At 31.9% G+C, this 24,719-nt stretch overlaps 1 protein-coding gene across 1 annotated transcript; it reads left to right on the top strand.

Moving 5' to 3' along the window:
• The first annotated feature begins 8,337 nt into the window (after positions 1-8,337).
• Positions 8,338-20,696, top strand: LOC143062122 (cysteine-rich venom protein Cau1-like). The gene is made up of 7 exons (XM_076233934.1): positions 8,338-8,455; positions 11,601-11,751; positions 13,387-13,514; positions 16,332-16,441; positions 17,410-17,445; positions 18,836-18,962; positions 20,291-20,696. Exons 2-7 carry the CDS (start codon positions 11,668-11,670, stop codon positions 20,331-20,333), a joined length of 528 nt encoding a protein of 175 aa, XP_076090049.1. The 5' UTR covers positions 8,338-8,455; positions 11,601-11,667; the 3' UTR covers positions 20,334-20,696.
• Positions 20,697-24,719: the final 4,023 nt, after the last annotated feature.

Genomic DNA, 24,719 nt, shown 5'->3' with positions numbered 1-24,719 from the left:
GTTCATACTGCGACCATTATTCTCATTGTCATTTTCCCATAAAATATATTAATTCTCTGCAGGTTTTGTTTGTCTGTATGTAATTGGGACTTCTTGTCCATTTTCTCTAACGGCTCAACCATGCTTCTTGTTTTCATATAGATTAGACCATTGGTTTTCCCGTTTGAATGGTTTTACACTAGTAATTTTTGGGGCCTTTTTTATCTTGCTGTTCGGTGTAAGCCAAGGCTCCGTGTTGAAGGCCGATTATTACTTGGATTGAGAGTTGTCTCATTGGCACCGTCGTGCCACATCTTCCTATATATATCTATTGACACATCTGTTTCATATCTGCTATCGTTCACTAAAATATCGTCATTTCAGCTTTATGGACCAGCAATAGGTTGTAATTTAGGTCGGATTGGTCGGTCCGACATCTCTACTTGATCAAGATTCGTTACTATCAGAGCTCCATCTGCCTCTACATCAACCCTAACACCACGCCCACGTGTTCTAGTAGATTTTGGTGGCTTGGTTGTTTTTTTTTTGAGAAATCTACGTATTAATTAGAAATAGAACTGAAGGAATGATACTGTATTGATATGGAACCCGATGTTGACGTTATTGCTGAGAGCGTAGTAAGATCGCGGTTTGAACGTAGTGTAATCGTGGTAAGAACGTGCTATAATCGCAGCAGAAGCGTGGTAAGGTCGTGTTGCAATCGGATAACTCGTGGTATGGTCGTTGTGAGAACGTGATGAGCGTAGAAAGATCTTGATAAGCGTAGTAAGGTCGCAGAATAAGCGCGGTGAGAACGTGTTATAATCGTAGCGGGATCGTTGTAGAAGCGTAATGATGACGTAGTAGCATCGTGAAAGCAACGAAAATTTACATTTTCATGCCGCTCATACCGCGACCTCACCACGATCTGAATTTAAGTTAGATCGCGGTGAGCGTGGTGCGATCGTGGTCTAGTGGGACTGGGGCTTAAACAAAATACTCGAATTTTATACTCATTTGTAAAATTGTATATATGTCGTGAACAAGTTACAAGTTTGTACAAATGAAAATCTGTACAGGGTTTTGTACAAAGTATAAGATTTTTTTAAACACATCCTTTTTAAACCTGGTGATAAAAGTGTATCTTCTTTAATTTATCAGTTCAAATTCATATATACTTAATGTAACATCAAATGTTATTCTCCTTGTCCTAAAACTGGCAGTAATGACACCTGAATTGTTTTAATTCTATTTTTATTTTCTCCTTATATCAAAGTTATATCCATGGAAAATATGTTTGTGTTCTCATAATGTATTTTTTTGTATCCATGCTCAGTATAAGTCAGTATTATGTAGTCATTGAAAATATGACAAAAATATTCGTAAGAAAAAACTTAGTGCTTGTATCATCGATTTGTGTTTAGAAGTTCATAAAAAGTAAAATCACTAAATACTGAACTCCGATAACAATTCAAAACGGAAAGTCCCTAATCAAATGGCAAAATCAAATGATAAAACAATTCAAACAAATGGAAAACAACTGTCATATTCCTGACTTGGTACAGGTACTTTCATATGAAGAAAAATGGTGGATTGAACATGGTTTTATAGCGCTAAACCTCTCACTTGTATATGAAAGTCGCATCAAGTTCCATTATATTTACAACGATGCGTTAACAAAACATACATAATAGGTAAAATTGTCAAAATAGGGCACAGCAGTCATCCCTCTGTCACAATCTCAATTAGAACAAATACAAACAAATATCTAACTATGAAGCACAATAAGCATGTATCAAATTTAACAACCACATTCATAACTTACTTATATATGTATTTAATAAAAACCCATAAAGGATTGATTTGAAGTCCTGTGAATGCATTCACATCAACTGTTAGTGTAGAGTCACGTGAACGTGGACCAGGAAGAAATATACAATAATTTTGTCGTTCAAAGTATTTTCAAAATTATAATAGAACGATAACATAATAGCGGGATCTTAAAAGTACAGAGCCACGTCATATGTAACAAAGAACCATACAAAATGTGTTAAAACACTGATTACTGTCAAAAATTATAATTTGTACAACATAACAATTAGTTCACAACATATACAATTACAAACTTAGTTCTTAAATAGACAATGATTGCTACGTTTGGAAAAGTTTTGTTTCTATAATAATCAAAAATAAAAGAGTTATATAGAACAAAAAAACTTTATGACAAAAATGTACACTTTGTACTGGAATCCAATTTGTCTATTAAAGACAACATCTTTTCTCAAAATATTTTATATATGATATAAACTGGAAAGTTTTAAGATGATCCTTTATTAATTCATGGGTATATGTTTACTATTGTATATGACGTGATCAAATGTTATGGTATATTTTTTGCTGTAGTACTGATCAGGTCAAAAAATCATTCTTCATATTGTTAGAAAAATGTCAATGTAAACAGGATTTAAAGGGGGGAATAATTTAAAGTTAATTTTGACTGTAGTACTGGATGGAATAACACTTTACGTATGCCAAGTATTTCTGATATGATAAAATCTTCACAATGTTTTGGATGAATGCCAATTAATTTCACAATGGCTATAGCTAATTTCGGAAAATGTATGGTTTTATCAACCTTCAAACTAGTCTTCCAATAAAGAATTTCAACTATTTCCAAAGTAGTCCTTATTTCCTATAAAAGAACTAAGCTTACATTTAAAAAATATATCACCATTATTTTTGTTTTGATTGTTGATGACTTTTATATATCATATTTTATAGTAAAATGTATATTAATATGGATTAATTATAAAATTTAAGTATTTTGTGTTATAAAAAAAGATTATTAATAGATATGATAAGTAAATGTTTGAAAGACATTTACTGTTCGTGGAGACCTGACATTTCTATCCTACCATAAAACAGTACTATTGAAGAAGAGCTTATCTATTTTATTGTTAGTTTTGTTTTATTTCTTGCAACAGGTCTTATATAAGTTTCTTCTATAATGCTTTACTTTCCTTTTTATAGAATTGTAATAGATTTTACTGACATTTTAATGGAACATGACAATGATTGTTACATAAACTGCAAGCCTATGGTATAAGGTCCATGCTTTCTCTCAGCATGAAAGGAGCTTACTTTAAGATAAATTTATGAGTTAGATATGTATACGACATACAATTAGGGAGGATTTGCTACTGCAGCGAAATTGGTAATTGACAATTGAAAAGATGAAATCTTGTTATTTCTAGTTTAAAGTCGTCAACCAGTGTCAATATCAAGAAACAATTCAACATATGAAACAGGCATTCTACTGTTGGTATCATTTCTAATCTCAAGGTATATGAGATGAAGGCAAATGTGAACAAAAACATTGAATAAAACTTATAGCAGAAATCACCAAAAATACTCGACAGTGGTACAGACAAAATCAAATACCAACACTGTACTCACCCCAAAAATATTACACTAAAAACAGATAAATATTTGTATAAAAAGCACATAAAATTAGCGAAAAACGTTTTTAAACTTGTATAAAATCATAAAATTACTACTTTATAGTTTTTTTTTTCACAGTACATGAATTTCTGTTTAAATGACGTTAAAAATTATCATTGGCTCACCAACTTCGTTTGTACAGTATATTTCATTAAATGTAGGTGAACAAAATACAACAAATTGTCAAAATAAGCATAACGACATCGCGTTATATACCGTAAATCGTTTTTCAATAGCAACTAGATAATGGATTGTTAAATACCATAAATAACAATGTCAGTGACCCCATGATTATTTATCATCATTAAAATGAAAATCCATGAAAGTGTCCGATGACATGGCTGGAAATAAATTATTTGAGTTAATGGCAATGTGTGTCAAAATTTCTTGAAACCAGCGTTACATAGATATAATTTGACAAGAAAACAATGTTTAGTTTAAACATATTTATTTATAGTGGATTGGGAAACAAGTTTTGCAACTTATATCAATCCCTTTCCACTTTGCGGGTGCTGCCTTGTAGCGGCATTAGCCTGCTCTTTTTCGTAATCTACAAGGGTGTCTTTAACGTGCAAGAGATATGGCTCTCTCTTAACACGGGTCAGCCATTTATCGTCCCCTTCCGACGGACTATCATCGTTTCCTCAAGACCATACTCGCAAATGGTGTCAAGGGAGAGTCGAAAATTCAGTCCCTGAAATTTTCATCCCAGACGGGAATCGAACCAGGAACCTTTGTGTTAGTAGTCCGATGCACTAACCACTACACCACGGCAAACATTGTTTAGAACGATGATATCTGCTAAATGTTTATGACGCCAAGCGAGTATTGCAATTAAACGAAGAATTATACCAATTGTTTTTTTTCCATTTTTGAATACATGTATCATTTCTAATATGTAAGTTAAGATAATTCTCTGAATGTATGAAATGAAATTAATAACGTGTTTTTATTCTTACATGTTATGTAAGCCTATTATTTAAAGTTATCTTCAATAGATAGGTAGAAACTTCATAAGCAATAACAAAATAAAAAATCATTGCACCTGGATTACAAACTGTATCCGAAAATAAAGATGGAATAGAGTATATATCATGAACAAAAATGCGGCATAGGAAAGCCGTATAAGTTGTGCAATGTAATAAGCATAAAGTTTTTGAAAAATAGATATCTAACTTAAGTTGATACTATCACGTGATATACTAAACGTAGGAAATTCTAAATTAACGAAATTCCGGGTGGTTGAACATAAGCGCAAATTAATGAGACTTTTATAAATTGATGGGGGTGAGAATGTACAAATCAATGATGTTTTAATTTATTGCTTGGGAGGTGAAATATATACAAAGCACTGTGTTGTTAGATTACATACGGGTTTGGCTTTTCATTACTTTATAATAAACCTAATTTAAAGTATATATCTATTGTATTGATTAAATGCAACAAAACTGATTTCATGTGAATCATCTTATATATCAGATTTAAGGTTGAACAACATGTGCAATTAATCAACGCTCAATAATAAGATTTCAGTTTTTTTTTAATTTAGCGGAAGTCATGTATATATTTTTTGTTTAAATTTAATGTAGCTTTCGCCGGCTTTCTTATGATTGCTCCTAAATTAGTATTTCCTTATTTTTTTATTTCATTTTTTAAAGTTTAATTAACAACAACACGAATGTTTTATTTGAAGTTCATTTGCCGTAATTGAAGATTTTGTGAAGATGTGGTATGATTGTAAATGATACAACTCTCCATCATTCTTTAAATGAAACATGACCAATACTATCAGATTTCTCCTTTTTTGATATTTCAAGGTGAACAGAGAGAAGATCACATTATATGAAACGTAGCCTGCCAAAACCCTGGGTGGTGTTTATTTTCTATTATAAACTAATAAATAAATTCAAAGTATTTGATTTTTTCTCTCATGTCTTTCCGTCAAACCAGAAGTGAAGAGTTCTATACATCAAATAAATCGCTAGTCGTAGGTTAACTTAACCTGTCAATATATCTTGTAATTTAGTAGACAGAAACCTGTTTTTACGAGATACTGAAACAGAAAACTAAGTATCTTTAATATCACATCAAATGACATATAGCTTATTAATATGCAGATGAGATGCTAGAATTGAAAATTTGAGGTAATCTTTTTTTTAGAATTTGAGTTCCCTGACCCAGACATTCCTCATGTGTGATTATGGCACATTATTATCTATATCAAATTTAATTCAATTGCAAGTTTGTTTGAATTTTCCCATTAGATTTTTTCTCATACTGTTCATTAATTTGTCTTAAGATATGAAACAGACGTACTTTCAATGTAAAATTATTATTACGTGGTAAAATCACAATCTCCATTTGAAAGGCGGATCATCCGAAACAATATGATACAAAACAAATATGTTCCTTAATTTTATAGAAAGGTCATAAGACGTTTCGTTATGCAAATATATACGGTGAGAAAATCAGAAATGTTATTCGCGGTTTCATTAATTTGGGATTAGACTGATTACCTTAGTTAAATTAACTATTAGATGCAGGTTTGAAATTTTACGTATTCAACAAAATGAAAAATTTTATATTTTAATTTGCAAACGTGTCACACCCAGCATGGCAAATTTGGTATAAATACACGACTGTATGCGATTTGCAAGCATCATAATCCCAGCAATGCACTTGCTAATTTTGACAGTGTTGTTTACTGGTGTTGTTACTCTACCAGACCATATCGCCCTTGGACCACCGCTTTCAGAAGAGTAAGTAGTATTGTTATTTGGAGTGAATAGTATGATTTTTAAAAAAAATATTACTCGAAAATATAAAACAACACTTTAAATGCACTTTCATGAATGTAGATTCAAACCGTATGTATTATCTTCCTACTTGAAGAATACGATTCATATGTCAAGATTAAATCAAGGAAGCCCGATTAATTTGAAAACTTTAAAAACTGCATACTTCATATGATGAAGACATAATCTTTCAATCAGTTTAATTAAGGTCTGGAGTTGGCATGTCAGTTAACTGCTAGTCTGTTGTTATTTATGAATTATTGTCATTTTATGTATTTTCTTTTGTTACATCTTCTGACATCGGACTCGGACTTCTCTTGAACTGAATTTTAATGTGCGTATTGTTATGCGTTTACTTTTCTACATTGGCTAGAGGTATAGGGGGAGGGTTGAGATCTCATTAACACGTTTAAACCCGCCACAATTTTGCACATCTCCCAAGTCAGGAGCCACTGGCCTTTGTTAGTCTTGAATGATTTTTAATTTTAGTTTCTTGTGTATAATTCGGAGTTTAGGTTGACGTCCATTATCATTGTACTAGTATACATATTTTTTAAGGGGCCAGCTGAAGGACGCCTACGGGTGCGGGAGTTTCTCGCTACATTGAAGACCCATTGGTGGCTTTCGGTTGTTGTCTGCTCTATGGTCGGGTTGTTGTCGCTTTGACACATTCCCCTTTTCCTTTTTCAATTTTATTTGAATACCATGTTACGTTAAATAAAACGGAATACAATGCATGAAATTTCAATAGCATATCTCATTTGATTGGTTGGTGTATTTTTTTATCAAATGAAGCCTAAATATATTTTGTTTAACAGAGATGGGAACGATGAAACTGCATCAAAGGGAGATTCCGATTCGAAAATCTCTGACGAGAGTGCTGAGAAATTGTTTGTAAATGCGATAAGCGAAAAATTGAAAAATATGGCGGGAAGTGACCAAAAAGGTTTTATTTCACGCAGTTTCAGTGTAAGAAATGGAATAAAAACAAGTAAAAGAGACCAAATTAAAATCAAAAGAAGAACCAAGGATCAGTATCACAAAGATAAGAAATGGCATCACACATGGTACAACCATGGCCGTGGATGGCGAAGCTTGAATAATAAAATACAACGTGGAAAGAAAGCAGCATTTGGTGTAAACGCTAAAAGGGATATAATAAGGAACCCTCAGAAGAAACAGGTTAATACCGAAACCGAAGCTGCATCTCTACATATTAAAGGAGTCAAGAAACCTTGTCGTATATCAGACGAGGAGGCCGCCATGGCACTCGATGTACACAGAGCATATCGAAAGGAGGAACACGCTCGCAATATGTGGTCGCTGGTAAGTCATTTGCACACACTTTAAAATCGGCTTATTCCATTATATTCGTGGTTATAGATTGAAAGGACAAGCAAATTCTGCTACAGACTGGTAACTGTAAATAAGCATTTTCTGAGGTTATAATCGAGGAAAAGATCGCAATTATGGAAAGTAAAAAACAAGTAATTGTTATTGAAAAGAGTTCATGTTTAAGGTGAAGTAACGCACTTTTCTTGTGTTAGCGAACCTAACGTTTTCATATATTTATTTCTAATCTCAGTCGTACTTGTGCATCACTTTCCAAATAAAGGGTGAGGGATTAGCGATATCATTTATGTCAAACCCTGCATATTACGTTTTCTTCCCGTCAAAAGCCTGGATTTCGAAAATTAACGCACACAGAAAGTTTGGACTTTGGAGATGTCATAGGCTTAGAAAACAACATTTACAACTCCGATATTTTTTTATATCTTATTACTTGATATATGTATCTCCAATGTGTTTAAACAGAATTATCAGTTGCTCGATCTTTATTTTCTGAGTAGTAAGTTTTGAAGACTTTTCGTCGCTTTTCTTTTGGGTCATTGTATTGTATCTCGTCCTTCGACTAACTGATTTTTATTGTCTACTTCATTTGTCCTCCCTCTTTTTAATATTCCTTTCGATAACTATTTCACTATATTCATGTTTGTTTAAAGTTAAGAACAGTATATGATTGAACGATGGTTAAAGAAGACAGTCATAATAATAATGGAAACACCCATTTTCAAGATGATTTAACTTTTTTTTCCATTTCAGGATTGGGACCAAGATCTTGCTGAATTAGCACAAGGATTAGCCGATGAATGTGTATTTAAGCACACAAACCTAGAGTTGTAAGTACAGAGCAGAAATATTTTAGGACGTGTACAGAAATAAACATTTAAAAAGTATTTCAAATAGCTATATTTGCAATGAAGGCTAATTGATTGACGAGAATGGTATGAAAAGGGAATTGTGACTTTGACTATTGACCTTGCCTGTTCATAAAATATAAGCTTGAACGAAAGATTTTTGGTTATGTCAATGCAACAGTTGTCAAACATCAAATTAACATTCTTATTAATATACTGAATAAAATAATAATGAGATAACGAGGTAGTATTATATCAAACTGCAAAGTCCAATCCTGTGATAATTTTGAATTATGTCATCCTCTTAGAAAAGGCTATCGTTACCATTTAATAGAAAATATAGTACGCGTGTAGCACAGTCTTTTTTGTGAAGTGTTTTTGTGTATTGTTGTAATTTTGCCTTTTACTTTTGGTCAACTATTTTGAAAAACTTCTTGACAATATCAAGTGGGAGCATATTCTCTTGTGAGGAAAATCGAGGGTTCTATCTGCAACAAAAGAACACTTAAACCTAAATTATTTGTATTACTGTTTCTCCGCTATGCACGTGGTACTAATGAAACAAATAAAATCACAAAAATACTGAACTCCGAGGAAAATTCAAAAACGGAAAGTCCCTAATCAAATGGCAAAATCAAAAGCTCAAACACATTTAAACCATTGTGGTGACGTCAGCCTATTCATTTACCGTGGATTCTTTTTCTAGAATCAACGCTTCCTAAATCTGTCGCTGAAATGGGCTCACCATATTAGATTCTTTTGTTTCCTTTGTGTGCCTAATATCATTAAGTTTGAATAGACTGATTAACTGATTTCTGTTCACTAATGGAATTGTTTTAAAAACTTACCTTTAATTTTTGTGATTTCTATATGCCTTCACTGGGATTCGAACCCGTCCATGAATTCTGATATGTGTTACTGACATCAACATATCGACGAAACCTCTTTGCAAACAATTGGTTACGATTTAAACGTCTATTTTATTTATATAAATGAATATATGATATACATCGGCACAACAGTCAAACAGGGCTTCTACCTTTATATATACATAATAGGCAAACGAATAGTATGAATTGGTAGCCACGAAGTTTCATGGTTAAGATAAATGAGTGTAAGATACGGACTTGTATTTTTAGGTTCGAATCCCTGAGATCTCTTTGTTGTCCCTTTTCTCTTCTTTTCCAGTTTTTGTTCCTATTTTGTATGTTATTGTGGATAATTTGTGTAATAAAAGCGAGTTTGATCGGGTTTTTTTTACTATAATTGTTGGCTATTCCACATGTTGGAAGCAAAAATGATTAATTCTCATGATTTGTCCATTTTTGTTTTATAAATTAATATAATATGATTTCATCTGTTTTACTACACAATTTTACATCTGTTAATTCCTAAATTCCTATGCTAGAAAATCGTGATGTGCCTAGAATTAGGCTATTTGTTAGAAATTTCGGAAACATACTTATTATATGCACTATATATATGTTCTTTGTCGGGTTGTATTCCCTTTGACACATTCTCCATTTCCATGTTTAATTTTAATAGAAATAAGGTCGAATATATATCTTATTTTGTAAAAATAGACAATGTTCAGATGCCTGATAGTATGAAGATCTTTAAGGACAGACGTGTTGTGTTATAATATATTTGTATTTTTGTTTTAACCGTTTAATTTTGATATTCAATTTATTGTAATGAATCATTTGACACGATTACATGGTTATTTCAACTCACTTACAATACCTTCTAGTTAAGAATAGGCGATAATTTTTAAAAGACATTAGCACAATAGTTTAAGTTATAGATACAATGGATAAGCGTTGATTCATGAAAAACAAACCATTCGCCCTCCGGGCTCATGGTTTCTTTCTCAAGAATCCACGCTTATCCATTGTATCTATATCACTTAACGATTGGATAACAACTGTCATATTCCTGCCTTGTTACAGGCATTTTCTGATGTAAAAAATGAATGAATGAATCTAGTTGGTTTTATAGCTAGCTTAATCTCTTACTTGTATGTCAATCGCATCAGATTCCATTATATTGACAACGATGCGTGAACAAAACAACCAGACATAATAGGTTAAATGAGTAAAAGCAAAGACTTGTTAGTCAGCAATCAAAATATTGTGTCTGATTAGGCTGCTATTAATTCAAATGGAATTTAATCTTGTGCATTAAAAATCTGACACTGCGTCTCGTTCAGATACAAAACAAGGCTTACATTCATATCACATTATAATGTTCAAGTCATCGTGTAAATTTAACTTCTAATAGTATAACCTGATTATGTAACACAATGCTAATTTACAACCTTCTAATGTTTCCATTGTCTACTCGTAAAGTAAAAGATTACTTTCAAAGGTCACCTTGGAGGTCTACATTATACTTTACCCCTTGAAATGAATGTTAACACTGTTTTTCTTCGAAGGATTACTATCACTCTCTCAGCTATGTGTTTTCTAATTTATATACTGAATATATATTGTGTTAGTTTGGTCTTTTATTAAATTGAAAGAAAAGACTATGACGTCAAGAACATAACAAACATCCGTATTCATTGTATTGTGTGAAATGGTTTATCGTGATTACTCAGTGAAATAAAACCGATAATTTCACATGTGAAATAAATCGTGACCGAACAACACTGATAATTAATACGTTTCCAGTTAACTCTTTGACTATTGTTCTATATCTACTAAATAAAGCTAACAAATGATCAAGCATCTTGGTTAATGCAGAATATCTACCACGTATGGACCAATCAAAATATGATTATCAGTTATTCATTAATACTACTAAATGTACAAGCTACCACTACTTTCTACACTTCGGTGTGATTAAGTATGATCTGGAGTCGATTTCACAAAAAAAAACATGACTAAGATTGATCGTAAGTATACTGATTTGATCATAAGTTAAGACTAATCTTAGTCGTAATCGGTGAATAGTCACATGTCTTTTGTTGATGACCGCATGTTGACCGCTATAACACATTCATTTTTTTATGTTATTAAGTAACTGTCTAAATGTCGTATACTCCTCTTCGTATTTATGTATACATTGGTTTTCAAATAAGCTATATAACAGGGTTATTTCATATCAGATGCAATTTTTATTCTAGCGCGAATGGTGTACGTGTTGGTCAAAATTTAGGCGCTACTACAGGAAGTAATCATTCTATTGAGAGAATGGTGCACTTGTTTATGAACGAAAAAGCCGATTATAATTATACGGAACACAAATGGACTAATGTTGTTGGACATTATTTACAAGTAAGTTTGTTTTTCAAGTCAAATAATATTGTAGCGTGTTTTGGAATTAGTATTGATTTGTAAGGTATATACGAATTATAAAGATATAGTATAATACGTTTGCCTTACAAGCGCATTTCTTCCAATGCAATTATTTTTTAAAAATCTAATTTGTATATCTTCCGTACATGAAAACTACTTCAGACGTCTAACATAATTAGCTTCAATCAAATCAAACCGACACGTTCACATGTTTGTTGAAAAAATTGCCACATAACGTTGCACACTAATGGGGTTTCATATTGTGTTACGTCATAAAAAACTTCAAATTTTAAACAAAGTTGAAGATTTTTTATTAAATTGAATGGCTTAGTTTTACCGTGAAAAAATTGTGCTTGAACCTTTTTGAAAAAGAAAATCCTTTATATTATCCAAGTTTTCCTTAAAGGGGCACTAGCTACGATATATATAAAAAAATAAAGTATGATTTTTTTTAGATCAATCATTAATCGAATTGGAATAATGAAATAATAATTTGCTTTTAGCAATCAATTTCCTTTAATTTTGTTGAAATAAGCGATTAAACATAATTTTTGACAGATTCACTTGCAAGTGAAAACGTCATCATCATTCTAACCGGTATTCATGTGAACTTCAAGTTAACCCCTAGCTAGAGATTAACAACGCATGCATTGTACGTGTACTGGTTATTTAAAGAAAAAGAATGTCAACAATGAAAGTGAAACTACGGTAAATCATTTGATTACTAATTCGATGCACATAAAATCATTCTTATATGGTTAAAAACAATGAGAAACATCTATTTTTAATCTATATAATAAAATCAAACAGACCTATAAAAATCCAATTCCACGTGTTGGTTTAATCTATTCGTATCTTTATTTTTGTTTACATCGCTTATATGGTCATCTGAGGTCAAATCGATAGTTAATTAGATGGTGTCTGGACTAAAATACACACGAAACGAACCTATATATTATCTACCCCATGCTCTGTAAACTGTTTATTTTAGACTTTTGATAGTTTGGATAAATGTTTTACATGGTTATAAACCAAATATGAGAGTTTGAGTCAAATCGGTTACAATGAATTTGACAGCTAGTGCCCCTTTAAGCTAGTAATTATTGACTTCCCGAACTTGCTGAAAAAAATATAACTGATTTTTAAAGAACAAATGATATACACCAAATTATATAACAACTGTTAAGCACAATTTTATCAACAAAAGGGAACTCAGTCTCTGTGTTGATTGTTTATCAATGTCACGATCGAGTAAACTTCAGCGTCGAAATCGGACGTAAATCAACTTGCATGCAACAATCATCGAATAAAAGAACATGTATCGATGATATGTTATATGTTTGTAATACATAAAAATACCGTGCATACAAAACAATTTCTATGCATGGTAGAGAACCCTAATTTTTAATCCGTAAATACAACCGTGAGAAGCAAGTCAAAAAGTTATTTTTGAAGATTTTATATGTTAATATTTATATAAAATAATCAAACGAATCTACGCTCCCCTCTGAATCCCCAACTTTATGCATGAATTTTAAACAACTGATATTGAAATAAGTCAACATGTAACAAAAACATCAATGATTTAATTAGTTATGTCAAAAACTGTTCTAGGTTGTTAATTGGAGGACCATTAAAGTTGGTTGTGCAGTAAATAAATGTGACAACTTGTACATTTCACACGATAATCAACAAGAAGTATGGAACAATGCTTGGTATTGGGTCTGTGATTATTGGCCTCCGTAAGTACTTACAGTTAAGTAATAAAATGAAAAGTTTCCAGTTTGAAATGTCTTTAAGAAATTAAAATTGCAGAAAGTCGTGTAGACGATGAAAGTGCATCCGGCATTGTATAATCAATTCCTCTATCACTGCACTTTTATTCCAAAATGTAATTATTATACAACAGAAGTCAATGTTTAATTCGGCTGTGGCTTATTACACATGTTTTATAGATTTTTTGTTAAAGGTTTTGTGTTACAAAAATTAAGGTTGTTACTCCAACCTTTTATTGTTTGGTTTGATTTTATGTTCATGTTGTTTATTTAGCTATCTGTGTGTATGCATCTGCCGAGTTTGTTGACATTAAGTTCCATATTGGTAGAATGCTTAAATCTTACGGTTTTTTTTCAATGACCATGCGCGTAGCTACGTTTACGTCAAAACGCCCGGGCGTACACTTGAATTTTGAAAATAAAACAAATAATCGACATAGAATAAGAAAAACTAGTCAAAAGCACATCAGCCTTGTGCTTCTTTTTTTTAATGGATTGTAATTTTGAATAAAAAGGGACTAAGTTTACTCAAATAGATCCTTTAATATATTTGTTCGAATCTTTCGTAAAAGTCTGAATCCACTATGAATTCTACGTACTTTTCTTATATTTAAAGCAATTCACTATCTGCTCAGATTCGATATGCTGTGTGTATTTTTGTCGAGCCTGTGATTTATGTCCCAAAAGCGAGACAAAGCGGCGTCAATATTTAGGTTCCGAATGTGGATAAAGTCTTGAGAATGACTCTCCGTGAAATTTTACGAACGTTGTACAGAAACTGTTTATGATCAAAAGAGTATTCAGAGCAATATAGTGATGCAATTATATCTTTAATTTTCCCGCATTTTAAGGACAAAATGTATTTCTTTCTGCAATTAATAAGTGGCCGCAGTTTGGGCTTATATTTTGTTATTTCTCAATTACATTAACTACTTGTCAAACCTTCATCGAAATTTATGAAAATGCCGAAGAAGCTTTTTCTATTACTAATGTTTAAAGCTAAAATTTTGAAAGCATTTGTTTTCGTTCATTTTTCGCTTCTTTTCTGATAGACAGATAGCCGGACTCTTCTTTACGCAATTAATTGTTTTACATGCTCAATTTATAAACCTTCATAGATTGTCGTGAAATATTCCAGATCAAGAAAAAAATATCAAAAATTTTTTTAGATTTTTTAAATATCCCTTTAAAGGAATGATAAATTGATTCACTTTTTGTGGGAAGAAATCCTAGGTGTTCCAGATTTTTTTTATATTGCACCTCTTAGAAATATTTTTTTTTTCGTGTTCATAAAAATCTGCTTTTGTTGATTGTATGCTCACTCACGGCACCCTTTAAACTTATTTAAAAGTAATATTGGTTTGGACGTTTCCTCTAAAACCAACGACCATTAGGCTAGCTTCCAGTTTAACACCATGAATAAGTTAACATATTACAAAATTTAACCCAAAAAAAATAAACCATTTAGATTCAAAAGTATGTTGATATCAATGATTTTTTACTGACAGGAATAATTATGGTATCTCATTCTCGATAGCTTTCGGGCCTTCGTCCCTTTCGAACCCACTACCAACAACAGGTGCTTTGACATTGAGCGGTTGGCACCCCCCCCCCCCCTTCCATATTCCTCGCCAAGGTTCGGGCGTACACGTAAAAATGACCCAGCTACGCCACTGATGACGTCATTTACACCGATTGGCCTCTTGTTGCTTGTTCATATAAAGCATACGATGTGGAATAATAGTAACAGCCTTAGCAAACTATGGCATTGACCATCCAGGGGATTCGTGGGTTTGGATCTCCGCATTTGTTGGTCGACCAATGCATTTGAATGGGGAGATATAAATAGAACCCCCTTTTATCCTGGGTTGGAACCCCCCCCCCCCCCCCCCTTCCCCTCCCATTTTTAAAATAACTGAACTCACCCCTGCATTTGCCTACTTACCATATATTCACATTTTGCAACGGGTGTGTAATCAACGCAATTGACGAATGTCACATTAGAATTGATAATATTTGTCTTCTCAAAGGTCTGAAGTGCTGTATCTTTAAATGATCTAACGGATTTCGAAGATGTAAAACTAATGAAATATAATGCATTTCAGTTGATACTGCAACAAGTGACAAATGTAACACTGGGAACTCTCAATGCTCTTTGTCATCGTACTTTATTTGTCCTTTTTGATTTTTTTATTAGAGCGTCATTGAAGCCGAAATACGCGTCTGGTGTACACAATGTGTTAATCAAAATACATGATATATATGATTAGTTTTCTAATTGTTGCATGTGTGTTTACTTGTGTGATCATGTTCGGATATATGTTCATGACGATTGCAAATGTAACCGGAATTTAAAATGTCGTTTATTAGTTTCTTTCCACCGGTGATCAAAACAACAAACCGACAGTGTAGGTTCCTACAGGACATCGATAGGCTGATTCAAGCTTTTTTTCTTTGTGTAAATACCAGTAAACTGATCATGATAAACTTTATTTTGCTAATTAGACCGGACGGAATTGTATAATACTGATACATTTATTAGATGATTTAAACAGACGCTCAGAAGAATAGGGATTTCTACCAGATAAAATATCAATTAGCGGTTACTGTATTTGCTAGAAAATGGTGTTGAACGAGGAAAAATATTCAATCGGTTAATTAAACTTGCAAACAGTATGACAAATAAAATGAAATAATAAAATGAATTTCATGTTTAATATAAGATTGAATAACAAGGAGAAAGAAAATCTTCAAAATAGGCTGATTATTCTTTTATTTCTAAAGTGTATCTTACAAAACAAGACCTTACGACTATAAGGATGGTCAAGTATGTTCCGAATGTATGGTGCCGAAGGACAGCGGACTTGGATGGAGATGTGAAGATCAAACATGCCGTAAGATTAAATAATGAATATAGTATTACATTTTTTTCTAATGTTTTAAAGAAAAAAAACATGAATGTTACAATAGTGTGTTATTCGCCGAAAGTCTAAACGTTCACAAAACCTAAGGAATTCCTGCTTTCATATCAAATAAAACTTTTCGTCATACAACTAGTCAAGAACGGTCCAAACGTACAATTCTAAATAAAATACACACAACGAAAGAAATGGAGACGCACTACAGAAACACTCCTCAAATATAGCATATAAATAACTGAAGACAAACAATGTCTTTGGATCTTTTGATAAATCAAATAACTACCTATACGTGTATATTATCAGTCTGTGAATAGAAGAGGGGAGCACGATACCAGAGGGGATTCCAAACTAATAAATCGAAAATTAACTGACAACGCCATGACTTAAAAAAGAAAAAGACAAACATACAAACAATATTACACAAAACACAACATAGCTAACTGAAGAATAGGCAACATGAACTCCACCATAAACTGTTGTGATCTTAGGTGCTCCGGAAGGGTGAGCAGATCCTGTTCATGTAAGTTTAATAAAAGGTAACAGGTCTAATGCGATAAGTCGATAGCTGTAAAACCAATAATAATATCCGGGAACCAGTTCTATCAAAATTTACAATATCTCAGACCAAACTTCTAATAATAATAGGTGAGCAATTTTAAATTTGAATCGTTAAGCTGTCATTCTATTGTGTAAATGAATTCAGAACTCTATAAATTTTGTGCATCAGATGCGCTTTTCTGGTATTAATTTCCTCAGGAAGTCTCAAACGTTACCACTTCGAAGCCAGATCAAGATGAAGTTATGAGTCATATGACCACAGGGAACCTAAACAGAATAGTTAAGTTCAACCAAGATCAATTTTGGTCGACTTTTATCATTACTTGTTCTTTTTTCATACAAATGGATTTTGAAATAATTAAGAAACTTGTTGATTATTTCAGAGGATTGTAAGCTTGACGGAACTGACCCAAGCTGTAGTAAGTATTACTAAATTACTAATGTTATTACCGATGTTATTTCAACTGATCGGGCGGACCTTATGTTTGAATTTGCATAAGGATATGTGTGTGATAAGGATAATTGCCGTTATAATTAATATTGAATTCTTATCACCTGACAGTGTCACCAAACACGTATAAAAAATATCTGAGAGTATGATATGGGACGAATAACTGGACACTTCATTGTTGAATATATCCAAAACTTCCTGTCTATAGATGGACTGGTCTTAAATAAGCGAACTTCTTAACCCCCCCCCCACAGTCATGTGAAATAAATCTAGTAATACGAAGACAAAACTGATTTAAGCTGAATAGCGGATATAACATCTTTCTGCCAATAGCTTTACTTCTTTAACCACCCAAGTAGGTATGCCCGGCATAAGTTTATTTTTGGAAAATGCATGTTCAGTGGTAACTAGGGATCGGCGCATTATTACGAGCGAATTAGATATCAAATGTTTTTGTTTTTTTTTTCATTCCAATATAAATGTTGATAGGATTGTTAACCGATGTTCCGACATTACACCAAATGCCAACGAGGATATTGAGTTACATGTAGTCTAAACAGATACCTAACGGATATATAAGTGCTGTCATCTTGAAATTTGTATATTGTACTTATATGGAGGGGACTATCTTAAGTTGTTATAAATTGTATCCAATCCTATTGTTATTTAGACAATAAAATGTGTTTTAACTAAACCTATTTTTTTAATATAGATAAGACCGTTGGTTTTCCTGTTTGAATGGTTTTACACTTAGTCTAGAAATTTTAGGCCTTTTAAAACTTGTTGTTTGGTGTGAGACAAGGCTCCGCGTTGAAGGCCGTACTTTGACCTATAATGGTTTACTTTTATGAATTGTTATTTGGATGGAGAGTTGTCTAATTGGCACTCATACCACATCTTCCTATATCTAATGGAATTCTGTTGTACATTTTCCTTTAAAATGAAATTAAAGCATGAGTGTGAATACATATGTGTCAATGTATTGATTGTACCATGTATGCAGATGTCACTTATATGTATTTTGTGTCATTTTACCTCGATATATATGTTCAACTTACATAAACTCATATTGAATATCAATTGTATATTGCATACTATCAAACAATCGCTGTGTTGTCGTAAAAATTGTGATTTCACATGTTCTCGGAGGTATATTAATCTGGTCTTCAGACTTGTGTCAGCTCCAAGAAAATGCCAGGAAATAATTGTATATTTGTTCAGATAAACTCACCATAGATACCAGGATTCAGATTAGTGTTTAGTGTAAAATGTGTAACTAAAATGAAAAATAAACAAACTTGACATAAATTGCATTCAAATTTACCACATACTAAAATTAGTTGTTTGCTTTCCAACAGAACAATCGAAGGAGTGCACTTCATTTAACAAAGACAAGGATATAAACTGTCCATTAATTGCATCATTTGGAATGTGTGGAGGTCACAATTTCAAGTGGAGTTTGATACATTGCCAGACATCGTGCAAGTAAGTCCACATTATCTACTTATAAAGACATGTGCTATCATTTCAAATTAGTGAACTATTAGACTGGTTCCCGATCGCAATATTCAGTATTTTACACATAAAACCAATATATGTTTACCTTGTACTGGTTAACATCCCCTTCAAAATCAGAGGTATTCCTTAACAAAACGCAGCCTGTTGGCGAACTTTTGAAAGATGGTGTCCTTGAAGACGCGCCTTCTCAGAGAGAGTATGGCTATTAGCTTAACCTGGAACGTAGTACCAGGAACCAGGATAGTGAACTATTCGTTTGATTTTGATTAACTATTTAAATTAATTTTAAATATTTAAAAAAACACCGTTGCTGAAGTTACATTTTAACAAACTTTTAATATGTAAATAAGACATGAAAACTAAAAGTATATATATTATTTCTATACCATGTGGTAGGCTTTTAATGTGTCACTAAAACAAATTTTTGCAATAATAAGATCGATTGACAGTAAGAAATATTCAAGGCGATTCCTTAAGAGCTTCCTGCCTTTCGACAAACACAAGAACATGGTACAAATTTTACCAAGGTTTTCGAGAACAAAATACTGCCGATGATTTTCAGGATAACAAATGCACCTTTAAAAACATTTGGGAACGGGTATTTTAAATGACAAGAACTAATAATAAAACAAATTTAACGAATAAAAAAAAACCATCAAGGGAAAGTTATAAGAATTAAATATACAAGCAGCAATTAACAGATGAGGTAAGACACTCATGAATGTAATCCTCAAAAAGTTGATGGTATTCCGTAACTAAAGAAGAATGGAATTATACTGTTCTGCAATAATGTTCCTGGATAACCAAGATTCTTTAATTCGGCGTATAATTTTGTTTTCGAGGAATAGCAAATTGAATTGCAAGACAGTCAATACAACTGTTGTTATTAATATTCAATAGTTTATTGACATAAAGTTAGTTCTTAATACGCAGATCTAAGTGTTATTGTTAACCGAACTTTCGAAGATTTATGCTGTACATGTAGGTCAGATAATTTATATAAGAAGATTATTTTTATTCGATTTTGTTTTTAACATTCTGTGTAAGAATAAGTATAGTGGTTTGTTAAGTATTGACTTTGAGAAGAAGAAGCATACTAGATTGAAGACACACGCAATACTAGTTATTCATTATTTAGTATATATTGTGTAAAAGAATGCTCGCAATGAATGAACCTATCTCAGAGTCTTTTTACAACTAATATTTCTACGTGAAGCTGTAGATCTACTTTTTTATAATGTTGACTAATAGGTGGATATCATCTATTTTAACTTGATGTTTCTTTTGTTTTCAAGATTATGTTCCACGGTAAATGATGCATTCGCAGACGAATCCTAACCAGCTGTGGATTGGCAATGAATTGATTCGCCCACGGAATTCCTATGAACTACCAGTAGAACATGCTTTTAATTCACATATGTATATCAACTTTAAATACACCAAGACTTATTTTAAACAATTTGGATATTAAACAAAGCAAGGACATTATTTCTTTATCATGTTTAATTTCAAAATTTAATTACAATTTTTTTTTTTTTTTGTATCATTGTTATTCATGTTTGAAATGCATTTGTTTAATTATTTATTTATTAAGCATTCTCCTGCTTCTTCAATTCTGCTTGCCTCATGCAAGTTTGCATGTTTTTTTTTCATCAGATCTGTGATTAAACAATAACTTCATTTGTTTGTAGAAAAGCAGTAGCAAATAAATAATCTGCATTGCTCAAATAGTTCAGTTATTTCATTACCATGAGTAAAAAAATTTATTACTATATTCATTTAACAATATCCATTTCGACATATCTATCATCTGTACTATTTCCCAAGAAAACAACCAACAATAAAATGAATTGAGTAAGACAAAACAAACTGGCGTGTTTGTTTACATTATATGTCCTTTAATTCTGACCTCTTAAACGCCTTGTTCGTGTTACGTTCATGTTGCACAGTCTTTTGTTTTCTCCGCAGTGTTTTGTGAACATATTTGTCTTTTAGTTTTTGGTTTTGGTTTTGGTTTTTGTTTTGCCTTTTTATTTTCGGTTCCTCACTAACTTAATCATGTTAATTATGAGTTTGAATGTTGCCACGGTATTATCTTCCGCCTATTTTTTTTTGATATAATGTAATCGTGTCAAGAAATATGACATTCGTTGATAACAGAAACAAGTGTTGAATTATGGAGGTAGACTTCAGTTAAGGGAAATAACTCTTAAAATCAGCAGTATGTTTGTGTCAGCCATTTTTATCAATATATTTTTAAGCTTCCAGTATACATTAGATAATTTTCAATCTGATTCAGGTAAATGCTTAATATAAATTGATGAAACTTGACTTTTATAAATGCATTACTCATTTAAAGAGTTATCTCCTCGAACAAAGGTCTACCACCTTAAAGTAAGTCTTTCATAGAACAAACTGTTAAAATATAGACAACAGAAGTGTACAGATGTTCAAATATCATAACTCAATAAAAAAGGTACAAGGCACATAAACTCAGAAATCCGAGAAACATTTAACTTACGAGTTTTGGACACAGACACATTGTTTCAGTGTACCTATTCGTCTGGTGACCGTACAACTTATTTTATGTTGACTCTGTTGTTTTTCCTCATTTTGGAGAAGTTTATGTGGCAGGAAAATTTCCTCATGACTCTGTTGTAGAAGTGTATGTAGCAAGAAATAATCGAAATATGAATCTGAGCTTATAGTTTCAATAGTATCTTTAATGTTAAGTTCACTTCATTATATGAGATGCCAGCACATACGAAAATGAACTTATATTGTTTCAGAATATGCAGATGGGTTAAATTTTAACTTGTAAATACATAACAGTATAACAGAAATCCCCCCAAATTCTGGACGATGCAATAGACCAAATCAAACGCTAACACTGGAGTCACTCGTACAAAACAAAAACAGAAAAAAAAAATCAAACAAACAAAACACAACACGTGGTCAATTTATAAGTCATACAGTGATGTGGTTAAACATATTTTTAATGCACACAAACATTTTACCTTGTTTATCTAGACAGTTTGTCATAAAATTTAGCCCATAATTAGAATGAAATTCAAAACAGCATGACTGTGGCTATTGATTGACACATTAAATTCATCCATTGGCTGGGACAATTTAAGTGAACGTTTGTATGTAACGACCACTGCTCACTTTGTACCTTTTAAAGACACTTAAACTATTGGGTCACCAAAGGTTCTCAACACCTAATAAAGTAATTCGAAAAATTAATCAGAAATAACACGATGTTTTGATTTATACCAATTATATAAATCAAAACATAAAGGTTATTTCTGATTAATTTTTCGAATTATTTTATAATTAAAGGCGTTAAGAAACCTTTGGTGACCCCACAGTTTAAATGTCTATCGTAGGTTCGTCGTGAACAGTGGTCGTTACAGACAAACGTTCACGTAAATTGTCCCAGTCAATAGATGAATTTAATGTGTCAATCAATGGCCACAGCCACACTGTTTTGAATTTCATTCTAAAACCCCATGCAAAGTGCAGTCGCTAACATGAGGACCACTTACTTAGTAAAGAAATAAAAAGAAAAAAGCACATGTATGTTTTATACATATATAAGCTCTCATGGTTTGTTATGTAAAACTAGAATGACCCAATTCAGTCTATCAACAAATGGGTAAGTTTGATAATAAACGGATACGGTTACCTGATTACGCTTATTAGTGTTGTAAATTAAACTTGCTGTACTTTATGAGCCACGAACTTCAAGAGAAAAAAAGAGTCTTCAGTTGCCTAATTTATGTAGAATGACTTATGGTTATAATAAAACGTTAAAATAAATAATAAAAATTAACAAAAATTAAAAGCACATATGCATGTGTGTTGTTTTTGATGTGGTTGGAAGGTCGTTACACTTATACTTATTCCATCAGGTAATCAAAACTTCAAAAAATAAAATTAACATAGAGACCTAATGGAAAACTTTTTTAATTATTGACCAAAAATTATGAAATTTAGAATCAGAGTTCGTATATATCATATATTAATATACTTTGAAAAAACAATATTAATTTATAAAAATGATTTTTTTTCCTGCAAATATATAGAAGTCAAATGAACAATACTGGTTATTTGAAGGAAAATAATGTCAACATAGAAAGTGAAGCAAAGGTAAATCATTGATGACTGATTCGATTCACAAAAAAATCATTCTGATACAGGTTAAAACGATAATAAACATATATTTTTAATCTATAAAATAGAACTAAACAGACCTATAAAAATTCAATTACACGAGTTGGCTTAATCTATGTATATCTATATTTATGTTAACATCGCTTATATGGTCATCTGAAGTCAACTCGATATTTAATTAGATGGCGTATAGACTAAAAACACACAAAACGAAGCTACATAAAATCGACCTCATGCTCTGTAAATTGTTTATTTTAGACTTTTGATAGTTTGGATAAATGTTTTACATTGTTATTATTAAAATATATGATTTAGAGGCAAATCGGTGAACATGAATTTGACAGTTAGTGCCCCTTTAACAGGAGTGTCTTGTTGATGCAAAAGTTGGCTCAACAAGGTAATGGGAATATTTACTGAAATCGACCGTACACAACTTTGTTTTATATATATATATATATATATATATATATATATATATATATATATATATATATATATATATATATATATATATATATATATATATATATATATATATATATATATCACTACAATCGTTTGCTCTGACAATTTCTGATTTCTTCCAATTCCATATTAAGACCTAATGACTGAACGTTGATTAAAATTTCAGGTGGTGCGTATATAGAAGTAGATGCAACTTCCAAGCAAGGACCGAAGCTCATATATTCCACAATTAATTTAAACGCAGGAGTTCGAGAAAGTTCGAATAGCCGACAACCTTGCTTCGGAAGTTGCAGTAGACTGCTACTATTTCGAACGCGGTCTTACTTTTGGTGGATTTCATGCTATTCATTCCAATTTTTGGCTTGATTTCTACATTTCAAATAGTTTAAGAGATTTTAATTCTGGAAAACTGTCCAGCTCTAACTTGTGGACCTTTGTTTGTTTATTAGATTTAATTCCATTTCAGCAATGGTGCTGTCTGTTTTCATTAGATTGTATTATTGCCCTGGTCACATTTCATATGTAATGTTGGAGTATTCAGCGTGTATAACACAGAAATACTAATGCATAATAACTTTATTATTGTTAAAAAGTGTTTTAATTGTTGTAAACAAAATTTTAATATGTAAACAAGTTATACAAATGAGTACATGTGTTTTAAAATAACTTTCATCAAGTAAAACCGAGACCGAACGTCCAGAAAGCCAATCTATATATATAACCTTATGAATATCACAACTGTATACGAGAAATTATTCTTCCTGAGAAGCCCAGACAGAATTTTAAAATGAGCAATGAATGATTGATATGAACCTTTATATAATTGGGTGGACGGATAGATTTGGAAAATTGTACATGTTGCAGTTTTTCTGTTTTAAAACTAACCCTACTGCAGTTCATGTTATTAATAGCCTTGATTTGATTTATGGTTTTTTTGGGCAGCTTGTTGTCTCTTTGACACACTCCCCGTTGCCATTGCCAATGTTATTAAGCTACTGAAATTAGAAAATCTACAATAAGAAAACATAATATACAGGTACAAGTCAACTACATGTAGTTTGTGAAGGTGACCGTTAAACTTGT

The sequence above is a fragment of the Mytilus galloprovincialis genome, chromosome 2 (assembly GCF_965363235.1).
Source record: "Mytilus galloprovincialis chromosome 2, xbMytGall1.hap1.1, whole genome shotgun sequence".
Taxonomy (NCBI): Eukaryota; Metazoa; Mollusca; class Bivalvia; order Mytilida; family Mytilidae; genus Mytilus; species Mytilus galloprovincialis.
Note: the sequence above shows the minus strand (reverse complement) of the source record. Positions and strands in the feature narration are given on the sequence as shown.